Below are 15,268 nucleotides of genomic sequence, written 5' to 3'. Positions count from 1 at the left end.
TTTTAATTTTATGAATCCTTATTTATTTTCTCGAAATCATTATTACTATTCTAAATATACCGGCGGAATACATAATTAAATTGGTTTGCAAGATCCTCTAAAATCAAACTATTATTAAATTAATAAAATTGATTCTAATTATATTTTTTCAATTTCGACCCGTGAATAATAATAGGTTATTATAATTTTGAGAAAGCTATTATGGTGAAATCGGAGAGCATCTTGATTCAAGTCCAAGTAGCGGCAATGCCATTTTATATTATCGATTAAACATATTATTTTATCTTTATTAGAATATGATGTGCATTACAATAATATATTATTGTTTTACCTATAAAAAATTTAATACATGATTAAAAATTTAATTGAGTCCGATTCGACAAATGGGCTTTTGAGCAAAATATTTGGGCCGGATTGAATCATAATCCTATCCGGCCCAGGCCCAAATGAAAAGACGAGCAAGCCAGCTAAGCGTGAGCTTGGTTTATACAATTTGACCGTTGCAAAACTTTCCAAATAGACCACATCTTATGAAAATTTAAAAAAACGCCCCGTTCATGATTTTGTTTTTTCCCATTTTAGCCCTGCCCGTCTTGGTATAAACCCTAACAGAATTTGACCGTTACTTCTTCCTGGCAGTCACAGTGATCAGGGAAAGAGAAACAGAGGAGACTCTTAATTGGTTTCTCTGTTGGATTGAAATTATCAGAGTCCCCATAAGCGATTAACCTTTTCTTTCTTAGATCAAAGAAAGAAGAGAATGGAGTCTCCTCAAGCAAGAAAAACTGGGTTGAATCTCCCAGCTGGAATGGCGGAAAGGCCGCTTCAGCTCGAAACGTTTCCGGGTTCGTTTCGGGCGATATCGAGCTTGTCGTCCCCTTCGAAAAACTCGACTTGTAGCGACAGATTCATTCCTTGTAGATCGTCGTCCAGGCTTCACACATTTGGGCTGATTGAAAAGGGCTCCCCAGTGAAAGAAGGCGGAAATGAAGCCTATTCAAGGTTGTTGAAATCGGAGCTTTTTGGATCTGATTTTGGCTCTTTTTCCCCTGCAGGTTCTTCCCAAGGCCATGGCTCCCCTATGAGCCCCAGCAAGAACATGCTCAGGTTCAAGACCGATCATTCTGCCCCAAATTCCCCTTATTCCCCTTCCCTTTTCAGCCAAGATGCTGCCTATTCCTCTGAAATCTCAACGCCCCCAAAGCCGCCTCGCAAAGTCCCCAAGACACCTCATAAGGTCCCTTCTTCCTTAAATCTTTGTGTGTCTTTGTTATGGAATGAATTAAGTATTCAGCTGAGTGATACTGTTGCAGGTTCTGGATGCGCCGTCGCTTCAAGATGATTTCTACTTGAATCTTGTAGATTGGTCAACACAGAATGTGTTGGCTGTAGGGCTTGGAACTTGCGTTTATTTATGGAGTGCATCCAATTGCAAGGTAAGTTCACTTCACAGATCAACAACTCCTGTTCTTGTTTTTGTTAACCTATTTTCATCAACTGGGTGTGTTCGTTTCATTTTCAGGTCACTAAGCTTTGTGATTTGGGACCCAATGATGGTGTGTGCTCAATTCAATGGACCAAAGAGGGTTCCTACATATCGATTGGAACAAATCTGGGTCAGGTTCAGGTAACACAATAGAAGATAGATATTGGAGTTTGAGGTGATGTTTCAGGACAAAAGCTCATCTTTTCTTCTGTTTCAGATATGGGATGGGAGTCAGTGCAAGAAAGTTAGAACCATGGGAGGGCATCAAACAAGAACTGGCGTTTTGGCATGGAACTCTCGCATATTGGCATCTGGAAGCAGAGACCGTAATATTCTTCAACATGATCTTCGGGTTGCTAGTGAGTTTGTGAACAAACTCGTAGGCCATAAGTCTGAGGTCAGAACCATAAAACTGGCTAAATTAGATTAAAACAACATTCAAAGCTTATGTCAATTCTTGTAAATCAATGCTGTAGGTTTGTGGGCTTAAATGGTCAAATGATGACAGAGAGCTTGCCTCCGGTGGAAATGACAATCAGGTTAGTGGCATAGATAGTAATCCATCCTCTTTCTTTGATCTGATCATCTAAATAACAGAGATTGTTTTGTTGGTGGGTATGAACAGCTTTTGGTATGGAACCAGCATTCGCAGCAGCAGCCTGTATTGAGACTAACTGAGCACAAAGCTGCTGTTAAGGCCATCGCTTGGTCACCCCACCAGAGCAACCTTCTTGCATCTGGCGGTGGCACTGCTGATCGATGCATTCGCTTCTGGAATACTGCAAATGGGCACCAGTTGGAGAGTGTTGACACTGGAAGCCAGGTTTCTCCTTGTAAAGAGTTGATTGGGTGTGATGGTGTGAGATTACACGTCGGTTGGAGAGGGGAACCAAGCATTCCTTATAAGGGTGTGGGAACCTCTCCCTAAGCATACGTTTTTCAAAAACCGTGAGGCTGACAACGATATGTAATGGGCCAAAGCGGACAATATTGATTAACAGTAAGCTTGGGCTGTTACGAATGATATTAGGTTCAGACAATGAGCGGTGTGTCAGTGAGGACGCTAAGCCCCAAAGGGGTGGATTATGAGATCCTACTATGGTTGGAGAGTGAAACTGAACATTCCTTCTTGTAAGGGTGGGGAAAACTCTTTCCAACTGATTAGCTGTGGGCTTGGGTTGGGCTGTGATTGATGGGAACTGATTCCCACAACTTCTCAACCTTTTGATAAACTCTGTCAAATTTTGTTCAGGTTTGCAATCTTGCATGGAGTAAGAACGTAAATGAACTTGTGAGCACACATGGGTATTCCCAGAACCAGATTATGGTGTGGAAATATCCATCAATGGGGAAGGTTTGTTTGTTTTCCACAACAATTGAAAATGAATAATGTAAATTCTCAGGCTTGAATCTGTTACCTGTTCTTCCTCAATAGGTAGCCACTCTAACTGGACATACAATGAGAGTGCTGTACCTGGCAATGTCTCCCGACGGTCAGGTATATGAACATGTTCTTATGCCACTTGTTGAAGGATCAAACTTCCTCTTTGAAAGAATCTCATAAATAAAGCCTCTTGCAGACAATTGTAACAGGTGCAGGAGATGAAACACTTCGGTTCTGGAATATCTTCCCATCAATGAAAACACAGGTAAAGAAGAATAATACAACAAAACAGCCCTCAACCTTAAATTTCTCATAGATTTCTTTAATGATGTTTCTGTTTTTTCAGACACCAGTCAGAGATACGGGCCTGTGGTCACTAGGACGGACGCAAATTCGGTGAAGCCAAATTTTGTATTCATTCATTCATTCTTCATTTGTAAATGGTAGTTTGAGCTGTGCTCTTGTGTTTTTAGTATGAATGCAGAGTATTATAATAAATAAGTTTACATGGGTAGCAAGTAACGAAACTCGGATTCATAAGGTTGAATTTCCACCATTTTCTTGATAGGAGACTTAGTTTCGCCATTCAAACACTCCATTATTAACCTCTTCAAGCTTGCAGAGCCCGGAAGTTGGCTATAAATCCATTCCAACATCGATTCCATGTCGTCTGCAAAGTCTTTCATGTGCCATTCAAGAAGCTTTGGCACCATTATCTTCTTCTTGCTTGTCATCCCCACTGATGCTTCCAAATACTCCACTTTTGCCAACCCCAGCTCGTTCATCACTTCCTCAGGAGTATACACCCTTAACTACACTTTTCTTTGTCAATTTTCCTTCAAAGTATCAAGTTTATGCAAAACTGTGCCTCACACTATTGAGGACATATTCTATTTATATTGGCAAAAGATTAACTAATAGATCCGATTTCATAGGAAACTAACGAAGTAAGCCTATCTTTATGGCATGACTAACTTCAAGCTATTCTAATGGATTGACCAATTCTAACAGTCCCCTTCAATCCCAACAAGTCTTGTACATGTTGAGATTGTTACAATGTGTAGTAAAAGGAGTTTTAGACAGTGGTTTTGTCAGGATATCAGCTACTTGATCACTTGATGAAATGAACCGAACTTCCATTGCTTTACGTGCTACTTGTTCTCGAACAAAATGAAAATCAACTTCAATATGTTTCGTTCTAGCATGAAATACTGGATTTGAAGTTAAATATGTAGCTCCGAGGTTGTCACACCAGAGGCGAGGAGCCTTTGATTGATACACGCCCAGTTCCTTCAGTAATGACTTGATCCAAATCATTTCTGCAGTAAGATTCGCAATGGCCTTGTATTCTGCTTCGGTGCTTGATCTTGACACTGTAGCCTGTTTTCTGGAACTCCATGAGATTAGATTTGCTCCAAGAAATACAGCAAAGCCGCTAGTTGAACGTCGATCATCGGGACAACCAGCCCAATCAGCATCAGAAAACCCCGACAACATCATGGTTGATTTCTGAATTTTCACTCCTAATGCTAGTGTGCCTTTAACATAACGAAGAATTCTCTTCACAGCACCCCAATGAGCATCAGTAGGTGTATGAAGATATTGACACACTTTATTGACAGCAAATGCCAAATCAGGCCTAGTCATTGTCAAATATTGTAGTGCTCCCACTGTACTTCTGTATTTGAATTGTTCTTCAGCTGATAAGGGTATTCCTTGTTCTCTGAATAATTTTTCAGCAGAACCCATTGGTGTAGACATAGGTTTGCATTTTTCCATGTTTACTCTTTTCAACAAATCTAAGGCATATCGTCTCTGTGACAGTATGATACCATCTCGTGTTTTCTTGACTTCAATACCCAGAAAATACTCAAGACCACCCAAATCTTTTACTGCAAAATCTATTTTCAATTTCTGAATCAACCTTTCGGTTGCTTGATCAGAGGAGCTCACAATAATTATATCATCAACATAGATGAGCATATAGATAGTTATCTCTCTGTTTTTGAGAATAAAAAGAGATGAATCAGCTACTGAAGCCTTGAAGCCTAACTCAATAAGTTTTCCAGTCAACCTTGAATGCCAAGCTTTTGGGGCTTGTTTCAGGCCATAAAGGGCTTTCTTGAGCTTGCATATGTAATTCTTTGGTTTGGCTGAGTCTTGAAATCCTGGTGGTTGTCGCATGTACACTTCCTCTTTCAGAATTCCATGCAAAAATGCATTTTGGATATCAACTTGTCTCATATTCCAGCCCTTGGTTACTGCTAGCGAAAGAATGACCCTGATTGTTGACGGTTTGATCACAGGGCTAAAAGTATCAGTGTAATCAACACCAAATCTTTGCTTGAATCCTTTGGCAACTAATCTTGCTTTTAATCTTTCAACTGACCCATCTGCTTTTCTTTTCACTTTATACACCCATTTACTATCAATGAGATTTATTCCAGGTTTGGGTGGAACTAGATCCCAAGTGGCATTTCGTTTTAGCGCTGAGAGCTCATCATTCATTGCTCCTCTCCATCTTGGATGTTGCATGGCTTCCTGCAGGTTTCGAGGTTCAGTAGCAGTCTCTATGATCGGAGTTGTGATAGTTACAGCGCTTGCGAATTTTCTTGAGGTTTCTGAATATCTGATAGTTCCATCAGTGAATTGTTTAGCTTGTACAATGTTATTTCTCAACCTTGTTCGCATTGGATGTTGACTAGCTGCTTCAGTTGGTTGATCAGACACATGTTCATGAGTTTGGTTTTGAGCATTGATCGAACTGCTCTCAGCTTCATATTCTGCAATTTCCTCTGAACTTCTTGTATTATCTGCAGAAGATAAGCTGACACCAGACAAGTTGTCACTAGCAATATTATCAGTTTGACCATCATTCATATGGGAATTACTAACAACTGGTTCAATATCTGTAAGAGCATTTTCAGTGTAAAAACTAGCAAGTTTGGCTAAGGCTGGAAGTAGAACAGGATGATGTGGATTTGTGGTTTTGTTTGGTGGCTTAGATTCTTCAAAAGGAAAAATATTTTCATCGAAAACCACGTCTCTAGAGATGTAAATACGTCCTGTACTTCTATTTAAGCATTTATATCCCTTATGAGAAGAACTATAACCCAAGAATATACATCTAGTAGTTCTGAAACTCAGTTTCTTGTTGTTGTAAGGCCTTAAATTAGGCCAGCAAGCACAGCCAAACACCCTAAGCATGGAGTAGTCTGGACTTTTACCAAACAATTTATGAAGTGGTGTGTCTTGTTGTATGGTTCGGCTGGGCATTCTATTTATAAGAAAGCAAGCTGTGTTGAAAGCTTCATCCCAGTAGGATAGAGGCATGTTGGCTTGAGCGAGTAAAGCAAGGCCAGTTTCTACAATGTGTCTGTGTTTTCTTTCGACTAACCCATTCTGCTGGTGTGTGTGAGGACAGGAGATATGATGTTCAATGCCTGTGGATTTGAAATAATTGTGTAACCGATGGTATTCACCCCCCCAATCTGATTGGACGGAGCGAATTTTGGTATTTAGCATAGTTTCAACATGTTTTTGAAATTGAAGGAACACAGACTCAACATCAGATTTGCATCTCAGAAAGTAAATCCAAACATAACGACTAAAATCATCAACAAAGGAAACATAATATTTGGAATTATTTACTGACGCAATGGATGGACCCCATACATCAGTGTGAATTAATTGAAGGGGTGCTGTAGATACATGCTGAGAAGAACCAAATGGCAATTGATGTGCTTTCCCTAATTGACAAGCATTACAAATTGAGGAAGAGGGAATATTAGTATCTATAGCTAAATTATTATCTTGTAGAATTCTAATGGTAATTGGAGATGCAGGGTGCCCTAGCCTTCTGTGCCATTGTTCTTTCGAAAGTTTGGCTGTCAGCAAGGCTTGACTGAAATTATGCGGTAGAACGTATAGGCCATTCTTACATCTACCGTGGAGCAGGAGTTTCTTCGTGACTCGGTCCTTAACCAAAAAATAGTTTGGGTGAAATTCTACAACAGCATTATTATCAGATGCTAGTCTTTGTACTGAAATTAGGTGCTTATTGATTTTAGGAACATATAGGATATGTTTCAGAACAAGAGATGAACCAGAAATTAATGAATTCCCAATATGAGAGATAGACAAACCTGCGCCATTTGCAACCTGAATTTGGTCGGTGCCAGTGTAGCGTTCTCTGGTGGTAAGCCTCTCTAGGTCATTGGTGATATGATCTGTGGCTCCAGTGTCAACATACCAGTTTGTGTCACTAGTGTATCCACTTGTTGCCAAAGCTGCTTGTTTGAGATTATTTTCGGCTTGATATGCCTGATCAAATCTGTGCCAGCATTGCAAAGCATCGTGATTGGGCTTACCACAAATCTGACAGACAATGCCTGAGCTGCTTTGTGTCTTTGATGGTTGACGTCCAGGATTGTTCACAGTACGCCTTGATTGTCCATGACCACTATTTAACTGACGACTACGACCGCGACTACCTCGACCTCCATTGGCACCTCCACGAATGGATATCCTATTGACATTGTTAGCAGATGAAAGTTGCTCAAATGTACCCTTACGCAAGTGCCGCATCTCATAGCTCAGCATGTGAGCATACACGTCGCTGACAGTGTATACATCTGTTCTGGTTGTAATGCTTGTGACTAGAGGATCATAATCTGGACCAAGTCCTTGCAGCATGTAGGCGATGAGTTCTTCATCCTCTATTCGCTTGCCAATGGCAGCAAGTGTATCACCAAGATGTTTTACTTTACGAAAGTAGTCAGCAATTGTCATGTCCTTTTTCTGGATAGTAGAGAGTTCCATACGGATCTGCATTGCTCTTGCTCGAGATGTGGAAGCAAATTGTCGCTCCAGCGTAATCCAGGCTTCTCGTGCAGTGGTGATTCCAACCATCGTGCTGAGAACCTCCTCAGTGACTGATGAGTTGATGAGGCTGAGTACCAGCTGGTCCTGGGGGTACCAGACTGTGAACTCAGGGTTGATGATAATTTTGCGATTCCCTGTTTCTTCACTTGGTTCAACGGCGATCGTCTGGCTTGGTGCAGGCATGGATCCATCCACAAAACCAACAAGGTTTTGGCTACGCAAGTAGGGAAGGATTTGGGTAGACCACAGTAGATAATTTTCTTGTGTAAGCTTAACACTAATCACCTGACTGATCGACGGAGAAGACATTGTGTTGTTTGGGATTGACATGTCTAACAGCAGAGGCTATGGATCTCGTGGATCTTATTTCTGCTCTGATACCATATCAAGTTTATGCAAAACTGTGCCTCACACTATTGAGGACATATTCTATTTATATTGGCAAAAGATTAACTAATAGATCCGATTTCATAGGAAACTAACGAAGTAAGCCTATCTTTATGGCATGACTAACTTCAAGCTATTCTAATGGATTGACCAATTCTAACACAAAGATCCATTAAAGTTCATAAAATCAGTAGCAGAAGAAAGACACTTACTGCAGGAGATGACCAACTGCCTCGACATAGAGCAAATGTCACATTAGGTTCCGGATATCCTAAGCCATAGGCATGCCTAAGCAGCATTTCCTTCTCATCTAAACCCTTCAAAGAGAACCCATAATTAGTACTAGATTCTTTGGACTTTTCTTTTCGGGCTTTCCCTTAAGGCTTTTAAACGTGTATGCTAGGAGAAGGTTTCCACAATGTGAGACATCACAAAATAACTAGTAGATGGTTATCGCTTACGTAATTTGTTTCGGTTGGATGCCGAAGAATGAAATGTTCGATAGCCAGAGCATTGAGAACTATCCCACCAACATTAAGAGCAGCCTGCAGGTCAGAGGAATCACATATGGCTCAGAGAAGTTCAATGATAATGGTAACACATTTCATTTTGTATACCTTGTTCATCAAAGCCAAGAGCTTTTCTGTTGTTGATGGCTGCCCATGTTCGAGAAACGCCTGAAATTTGGTTGATTACGGTCAGTATATTCGAGTAGGAACATGACTGATATTCATGTGTGTCTTACATGTCTTACAGTACATGCATTATAGAGGAGTTATATATGTTTATCCAGAATGCTAACTTCTGTTTGTACGTCAGAAAGGTCAACTCCACACTGCTCAGCTTATGAATCAAAACCCTGAAGGAAACAGAACAACAGTTTCAACTTGCAACTCTACTTAATCTGTGGCAAACAGATTGCGAGTTACCTCAATTTTCTGATCGATGGCGAGCACTCGGGCAATCTACGGATGTCGAAAGACGTTCGCGTGATGTGGATGAAGTTCTTATAAGGGCCAATGTCTCTCACAGAGCCTTCTGAGTCAAGCAGTATAGTATAAGGATTGGTATTTGAGTTGATGCAGGAAAGGCCATGTTTAGTTTGGCTGTTGTGTGATGGCTGATTTAGATCAAGATAAATGCTTATGAGACACTTGATCAAGTGTTCTGAAAGCTCATTTGGTGTCTCAATGAAAGCTTCTTTTCGGGTTCTCGTCGCGTTCTTCCATGCACCGACGTCGCATGCTCCAGCAAGATGGGAAGATTGATGATTAGCAATGGAAGACATGGTAATTTGGATATCAGAAGCAGCACTTGAAGAGAATCTCCTCTCACTCAGCATCATCATGTCTTTTCTAAGTTCATCATAACGCTGAGATTTGGAGCGGTGTGCATTAGTTTCAGGTCCATTGAAGAGCAAGTTTTGTTGGCAAAGCCTTCTAAGGCGCTGTTCCCTCTCTTTGTCCAAGTTGAATTTCAGCTCTTCAACCTTATTCTCTAACTTATCAACCTCCCTCTCCACAGCTCCCAGCTCTTCCATAAACAACTGCACCTGCAAAGAACAAGGAATCAATCAACACATTTCCTCTGCAAAATTTTGATGGCTTTACCCCAAAAACTGGTGTACCTGAGGGGGCAAAGAGGAAGAAACATGGGGATGGGATAAGAGAGGGCCATGGAGAGCCCAATGCAGAGCCTTGTTGAGTGCTTGTTCGGCATGCAATTCTGCCTGCAACTTCAAAACCTGAAGAGAAACTCAAAGTAGATTACCATTTCAGGCCATTTTTAGTCTCTTCCTCTTTCAAATACTTAAAAAGAAGAGAAGGGAATCTCACTTCAGCCTCAAGATCAAGCTTGCGCTGATGCTTTGGCGTTGGCTGCGTAAGGAAGTCCTCAAATTTCATTGTGTTTTTGGGTTTGAGAAGAACATATAGAACACAATATAGCTGAAAACTGAACAGAGTTCTAACAGGGTTCTTATTTAAATGAAAGGAGGATAGAGAGAAGGGTGTGATCGTGGGTGCCATTAAAGATGAGTTGACTAAAGACTTTCGGTTTGAGAAAATGGGTTTTCTGACACTAATTAGTATAAAGATAGGCAATCTCGTGTGTGTTTTGGATTTCATTAATATGAATGGTGGGTGTGGTGAAGAACGTGAAGAACACGAAGAACATCAAGAACATGAAGAACATGAAGAACATGAATACAGATACAACAACAAAACCTTTTCTGTCTTCAAATTTGACAGGAGGACTCGATTATCGTTTGATTCACATATAGTTCTTATGCCAGAATTATACAAATATTTTAAACTTTTAATGCAAAAAAATTATATTATAATAATATTTAGTCATTTTATATTTTCCAATAAGAATTTTAAATTAGTCTCTATTTGTATTCTTTTTATAAATGGTGAAAATATATTTATTACTATCTTTTTTCATAAAAAATTATTATCATTGAAACATTATCAATATATACTAATGAAACAATTTCTTAAAAAAATTATCTAATTATTGAGAAACAATTTTTGGTTAGGTTTTAGAATTTGTGGAGAATTTAATACATTATATAATTATTAAAGATATAATGAATGGTAAAGCGCCGTCTGTGGGGATCGAACCCACGACCACGTGGTTAAAAGCCACGCGCTCTACCACTGAGCTAAGACGGCTTGGTTTGACATAACTACTTATGTTTTGACTAAATTCTAAACTTTTCAGGGAGAATTTAAATTTATTTTATAAAATGAGAAAAAATAAAAATAATAGACCGCCGTCTGTGGGGATCGAACCCACGACCACGTGGTTAAAAGCCACGCGCTCTACCGCTGAGCTAAGACGGCTTCGATATAAATGAGTATTTAACAATTTTTTTTCTGTCTAGAATGGTAATTAACATATATATTAATTTTATTATGAAAAATAGACACTCAAAATTAAATGAAAATACTTGATCAAACCCACCTGCAAGAAAATTTTCTTATAGGTTTTCAACCATATCATTTCTTGGGTTAAGTACATTATAAGTTTTTATTTTATTTTGATTTGTCTTTATTTATTTAATAAATTATTAATTTTGTAATTTAATGTTTATTGAATAAAATATTTTTTTATTGTAGGATGTCAGGATCATAACAATGCTCATAGCAAGTTTGAAGAGAAACTCAAATTCTATTTCTATTTCTATTTTGGGTCGGCATTATGGTTTCATTAGACCTTAGGTGAGACTCTTCTTCGCCAACCAAACACAAGCTACTTGTATGTGCATGTGTTACCTCCTTGTGTCTCTATCAAACTTCTCTCTATTTTGAGCCAAGACATTTTTTGTTTTCAGGAGACACGGTATTGGACCTTAAGCAAGGTTCTCTTCGTCAACTCAAGTTTGTGCATGTCTATTTGCTTGCTACTCTAGTCGACTTCTCTCTACTCTAGAGCAAGACATGCTTATTAAGAATCGTCAAAGTCAATTAACTTTTATTGTTGGAATACCCTCAACTCTTGTATTTATGCCGAGTCATTTACAAATATCTTATTTCAGAATTCTATTAGAAATTTTTAATAAAATGGATACGTGAAGGCCTAATAAAATACAAACTAAAGATTTAAATACAATAATTGAATCGCCGTCTGTGGGGATCGAACCCACGACCACGTGGTTAAAAGCCACGCGCTCTACCACTGAGCTAAGACGGCTTTGACATTCTACTAGTCTACTATTTTTATATATTTTATTTTACTACTAAATTAATCAAATACAGTGTAGTAGAATAAATTCGCCGTCTGTGGGGACCGAACCCACGACCACGTGGTTAAAAGCCACGCGCTCTACCACTGAGCTAAGACGGCCTGCACATTCAAAAAAGACTTATATAGAAAATTTTTAAATTTATCTAATTATTGAGAAACAATTTTTGGTTTGGTTTTAGAATTTGGGGAGAATTTAATAAATTATATAATTATGAAGGATATAATGAATGGTCCAGCGCCGTCTGTGGGGATCGAATCCACGACCACGTGGTTAAAAGCCACGCGCTCTACCGCTGAGCTAAGACGGCTCTGGACTTTGGGGTAAAAAAGTTAAGAATTATTCTATTTAAATCAGTATATGCTCACAATTCACGTAGTAAATTAGTAAAAACAATTATGAAGTGTTTAATAACATTAGTATTTTGTTTTACACTTAATTTTTTAAGCATTTATAGTTTAAACAATTGGGATTAAAAATACACACTTTTAGCAGTTTTTACTTTTCACTTTTTACCATAATTTTAATCGACTCCAAACTTACTTTTACACAATAATTTTGCATGAAGAGGCTGTGGCAACCATAAAAGTAGTTAAATGCCTTTGGAGAATAAACATTAAAATAATATTAAACTATCCATTAAGGAGTTGATTTAATCTTCTAATATTAAACAAATTAATAATAATAATAATAATAATAAAATGGGTCTAAGATTAATATTATAAATTTCTGTTCTGAATGAGGAATTTTACAGTAGAAATAATGAAGATGCAGAAGCCAAGAAAAAAAAATCCCCCCTTGCAGGCTACAGGTATCACAGTGGTGCTGATGAAGCCACCTTAGTATTCACTCTCCTGCCATCCTCCCACTTCCTCTCCATCATATTGGGTCTCCTGTGAACCATGTAACCAACTTTATCAACTAATGTTCATCTCATTTTAGCCCTTTTTTATGAGTAAACGAGCTCAATTACCTTCTGGGTGAAGCTCACTCCCACTTGAATTTCTCCCGAGTAGTTCAGATTGGCTCCTACCACGCTATACTTTTGAGCCCGTAACTCCGACACGCCGTTCTCAGCTCCAAGAGCTAACAAATCTTCGACGTATATCCTGTAACAGTGTGAAACAAATGAATCGTTCTTATTTTCTGTCGTAATGTTGCAATCTAGTTGGTGTTGGTAGAGTACTGGTATAGTGTGAGATCCCACGTCGGTTGGAGAGGGGAACAAATCATTCCTTATAAGGGTGTGGAAACCTCTCCCTAATTAACGCGTTTTAAAACCTCGAGGGAAAGCTCAGAACGGAAAATCCAAGGAGGACAATATCGGCTAATAGTGAGTTTGGGCTGTTATAAATGATATCAGAGTCAAACACTGGGTAACGTGCTGGCGAGGAGGCTGAGCCCTGTAGGGGGTGGACATTAGGCAGTGTGCCAGTGAGGACGCTGGGCCCCGAAGTGGGTGGATTGAGGTTTCCACATTGATTGTGGAGGGGAATGAGTTCCAGCGATAATGCTGGGCCCCGAAGAGGGTAGATCGTGAGATCTCACATCGGTTGGAGAGGAGAACGAATCATTTTTTACAAGGGTGTGAAACCTCTCCGAGTTTTAAACCTTGAGGGGAAACCTAAAAGAAAAAGTGTAAAGAGGACAACATCTGCATGAGAACACTCATGTTCTTTTCATCTGGCATAATCTAGATGAAGATCAAGGGTCTTACGAGGTTTGGCCAATGAAATCATCAGCAGAGAAGTTGTCATGGTCCATGATCTTGAGGACGAGCTTGAAGTCATCACAGCTTCCGGGGTACTCTGCTCGGAATGTAAATGTCTCGTTCCATACCGGACTGCCTCCTTCATCTGCACCATGAAAGTTCCACAAACAAGAACAGCACATCTCACTTTCCCAAACCCAGATCAAAAATGTTCTTAATTTCCTATGCTTAATCACACAAAAGCCCAGTTGCATTCCCAAGAACACAGATGCCATTTTAACAGATCATATGAACAGGAGTACTCATCAAGAGAGAAAATGAACTAATAGATGTTTTGGTGCAGCCTAAGCAGATTCTCAATGAAAAAATTGATACCATATATATATATTAGTTCATCATTTATGAGGTAGCAAGCAATAAGGAGGAAGAGTAACCTCTGGCAACACTGCTCTTGCGCTCTTGGCCCTTATACTGAATCAGAACATAAGGGTCAATTCCACCTGTTATGTGAGAAGAAGATCATTAGCTTAATCACAAACTAACTTCATTCCAATTACAAACCCATCCAGATCTAACAGCTTGATTCAATAAACAAGGGCAAGTAGAAACCCCCGATTCTTCTAAATTAGTCATTACAAGCCAGAAAAAATGGAATCAATCAAGAATCTGAAGAACACCAGAGGATATGGGAACGAAGAGAGAGTATTACCCAGAAAATCTGTGCCTCGAAGTCCCTTTGCGTTTACCAATTTCACCTCCAAAGTTCCAATCGCCATCTTTGCGTTTCTCTTTGTCCAGCTTCAACGAATATTTTGCGGAGTGGGTTTATATAGATGGCCTGCCGCAGCCCAGTTGTCAAAAACGATGACTCAACCAACCACGCAGACACGCCACCCACGACCAAGATGGTCAAGTCCACCCGGGTTTTGAGCTATTGAACTTTGGTGGCTTCCCATGCCATTAGAATCTCTACATATTTGTAAAGATTTCGACTTTCTTTAATATATCGATTTTTTCCCAGATGGGTTCTTACTAATACTGCAAAAAGTTACAAAAAAAAACACTATTTTTTTAGCTAGCTAAATTACTTGGGTGACAAAATTGTTGAGATGTGATTCAAAATGAAGATATGATTCAAAATGAAGATATGATTCAGAGTAGTAGAGATATGATTCAAATATTCAAACTATGAGATTTTTAGGAGATTGTTAGTAGATTTAAATTCTTTCTAGATTTCGATGATTTACTATTTCTGGTCCTGTATAAGCTATAAATACTGGAATTGTGTAAGCCTCTGAGCATTAATTCAGTAGACATTAATAAAGCACTGCAGCTTCTATCTATTCTCATCTATTCCTATCTCTTTCACTATCCCTCTTTCCAACAATTTTGGTATCAGAGCCAAGTTCGTTCGACACGAGGGCGAGTGATTATTTTCTTTCACAAAACAAAAATGGCAGTAGCTGGTTTCTCTTCCTCTGCACCGTTGTTACCAATCTTTAATGGTGAGAAATATGAGTGGTGGAGCATCAAGATGAAGACCTTGCTCAGATCGCAGGAGCTATGGGACTTGGTGGAGCACGGGTTTGTTGATTTATTAGAACCCACAATAGAAGAAAAGGAGAGACTAAGAGAAACCAAGAAAAACGATGCCAAGGCTTTATTCAT

At 39.2% G+C, this 15,268-nt stretch overlaps 3 protein-coding genes and 6 non-coding genes across 9 annotated transcripts; 1 reads left to right on the top strand and 8 right to left on the bottom strand.

The window, feature by feature from the left end:
- The first annotated feature begins 621 nt into the window (after positions 1-621).
- On the top strand, positions 622-3,397 carry LOC111808449 (protein FIZZY-RELATED 3-like). Its single transcript, XM_023694431.1, has 10 exons — positions 622-1,237; positions 1,314-1,436; positions 1,523-1,627; positions 1,704-1,883; positions 1,963-2,025; positions 2,112-2,309; positions 2,739-2,840; positions 2,922-2,984; positions 3,067-3,135; positions 3,217-3,397. Exons 1-10 carry the CDS (start codon positions 761-763, stop codon positions 3,268-3,270), a joined length of 1,434 nt encoding a protein of 477 aa, XP_023550199.1. The 5' UTR covers positions 622-760; the 3' UTR covers positions 3,271-3,397.
- LOC111808448 lies at positions 3,268-10,345 on the bottom strand. The gene is made up of 8 exons (XM_023694430.1): positions 9,977-10,345; positions 9,769-9,885; positions 9,071-9,693; positions 8,901-9,000; positions 8,759-8,818; positions 8,603-8,686; positions 8,354-8,458; positions 3,268-3,682 (listed from the first exon to the last, which is right to left on the bottom strand). The coding sequence occupies exons 1-8, from the start codon at positions 10,265-10,267 to the stop codon at positions 3,374-3,376; spliced, it is 1,689 nt and encodes a 562-aa protein (XP_023550198.1). The 5' UTR covers positions 10,268-10,345; the 3' UTR covers positions 3,268-3,373.
- On the bottom strand, positions 7,460-7,595 carry LOC111809479. Its single transcript, XR_002817248.1, has one exon. It is a non-coding gene; the product is annotated as a small nucleolar RNA Z247 (small nucleolar RNA).
- Positions 10,346-10,744: 399 nt separating the features above from the next.
- TRNAK-UUU lies at positions 10,745-10,816 on the bottom strand. The gene has a single exon. It is a non-coding gene; the product is annotated as a tRNA-Lys (tRNA).
- A 99-nt stretch (positions 10,817-10,915) lies between these two features.
- TRNAK-UUU lies at positions 10,916-10,987 on the bottom strand. The gene has a single exon. It is a non-coding gene; the product is annotated as a tRNA-Lys (tRNA).
- Positions 10,988-11,765: 778 nt separating this feature from the next.
- On the bottom strand, positions 11,766-11,837 carry TRNAK-UUU. Its single transcript has one exon. It is a non-coding gene; the product is annotated as a tRNA-Lys (tRNA).
- Positions 11,838-11,918: 81 nt separating this feature from the next.
- TRNAK-UUU lies at positions 11,919-11,990 on the bottom strand. Its single transcript has one exon. It is a non-coding gene; the product is annotated as a tRNA-Lys (tRNA).
- A 137-nt stretch (positions 11,991-12,127) lies between these two features.
- TRNAK-UUU lies at positions 12,128-12,199 on the bottom strand. Its single transcript has one exon. It is a non-coding gene; the product is annotated as a tRNA-Lys (tRNA).
- Positions 12,200-12,580: 381 nt separating this feature from the next.
- LOC111808450 (elicitor-responsive protein 1-like) lies at positions 12,581-14,534 on the bottom strand. The gene is made up of 5 exons (XM_023694432.1): positions 14,310-14,534; positions 14,035-14,100; positions 13,607-13,745; positions 12,863-12,998; positions 12,581-12,782 (listed from the first exon to the last, which is right to left on the bottom strand). Exons 1-5 carry the CDS (start codon positions 14,374-14,376, stop codon positions 12,729-12,731), a joined length of 462 nt encoding a protein of 153 aa, XP_023550200.1. The 5' UTR covers positions 14,377-14,534; the 3' UTR covers positions 12,581-12,728.
- Positions 14,535-15,268: the final 734 nt, after the last annotated feature.

Source organism: Cucurbita pepo, chromosome LG13, assembly GCF_002806865.2.
Source record: "Cucurbita pepo subsp. pepo cultivar mu-cu-16 chromosome LG13, ASM280686v2, whole genome shotgun sequence".
Classification (NCBI taxonomy): Eukaryota; Viridiplantae; Streptophyta; class Magnoliopsida; order Cucurbitales; family Cucurbitaceae; genus Cucurbita; species Cucurbita pepo.
The sequence above is the reverse complement of the archived record's forward strand: the minus strand, read 5'-3'. Positions and strand labels throughout refer to the sequence as shown.

Coding starts and splice junctions, on each gene's coding strand:
- LOC111808449 (XM_023694431.1), top strand. CDS start 761: ATGGAGTCTCCTCAAGCAAGAAAAACTGGGTTGAATCTCCCAGCTGGA. Junction 1,884..1,962: donor TCGTAGGCCATAAGTCTGAG/GTCAGAACCATA, acceptor TCAATGCTGTAG/GTTTGTGGGCTTAAATGGTC. Junction 2,026..2,111: donor CCGGTGGAAATGACAATCAG/GTTAGTGGCATA, acceptor GGGTATGAACAG/CTTTTGGTATGGAACCAGCA.
- LOC111808448 (XM_023694430.1), bottom strand. CDS start 10,267: ATGAAATCCAAAACACACACGAGATTGCCTATCTTTATACTAATTAGT. Junction 9,694..9,768: donor CTTCCTCTTTGCCCCCTCAG/GTACACCAGTTT, acceptor TGTTCTTTGCAG/GTGCAGTTGTTTATGGAAGA. Junction 8,819..8,900: donor ATAACTCCTCTATAATGCAT/GTACTGTAAGAC, acceptor ACCAAATTTCAG/GCGTTTCTCGAACATGGGCA.
- LOC111808450 (XM_023694432.1), bottom strand. CDS start 14,376: ATGGCGATTGGAACTTTGGAGGTGAAATTGGTAAACGCAAAGGGACTT. Junction 14,101..14,309: donor TCGAGGCACAGATTTTCTGG/GTAATACTCTCT, acceptor CTCACATAACAG/GTGGAATTGACCCTTATGTT. Junction 12,783..12,862: donor GAGTGAGCTTCACCCAGAAG/GTAATTGAGCTC, acceptor CATGGTTCACAG/GAGACCCAATATGATGGAGA.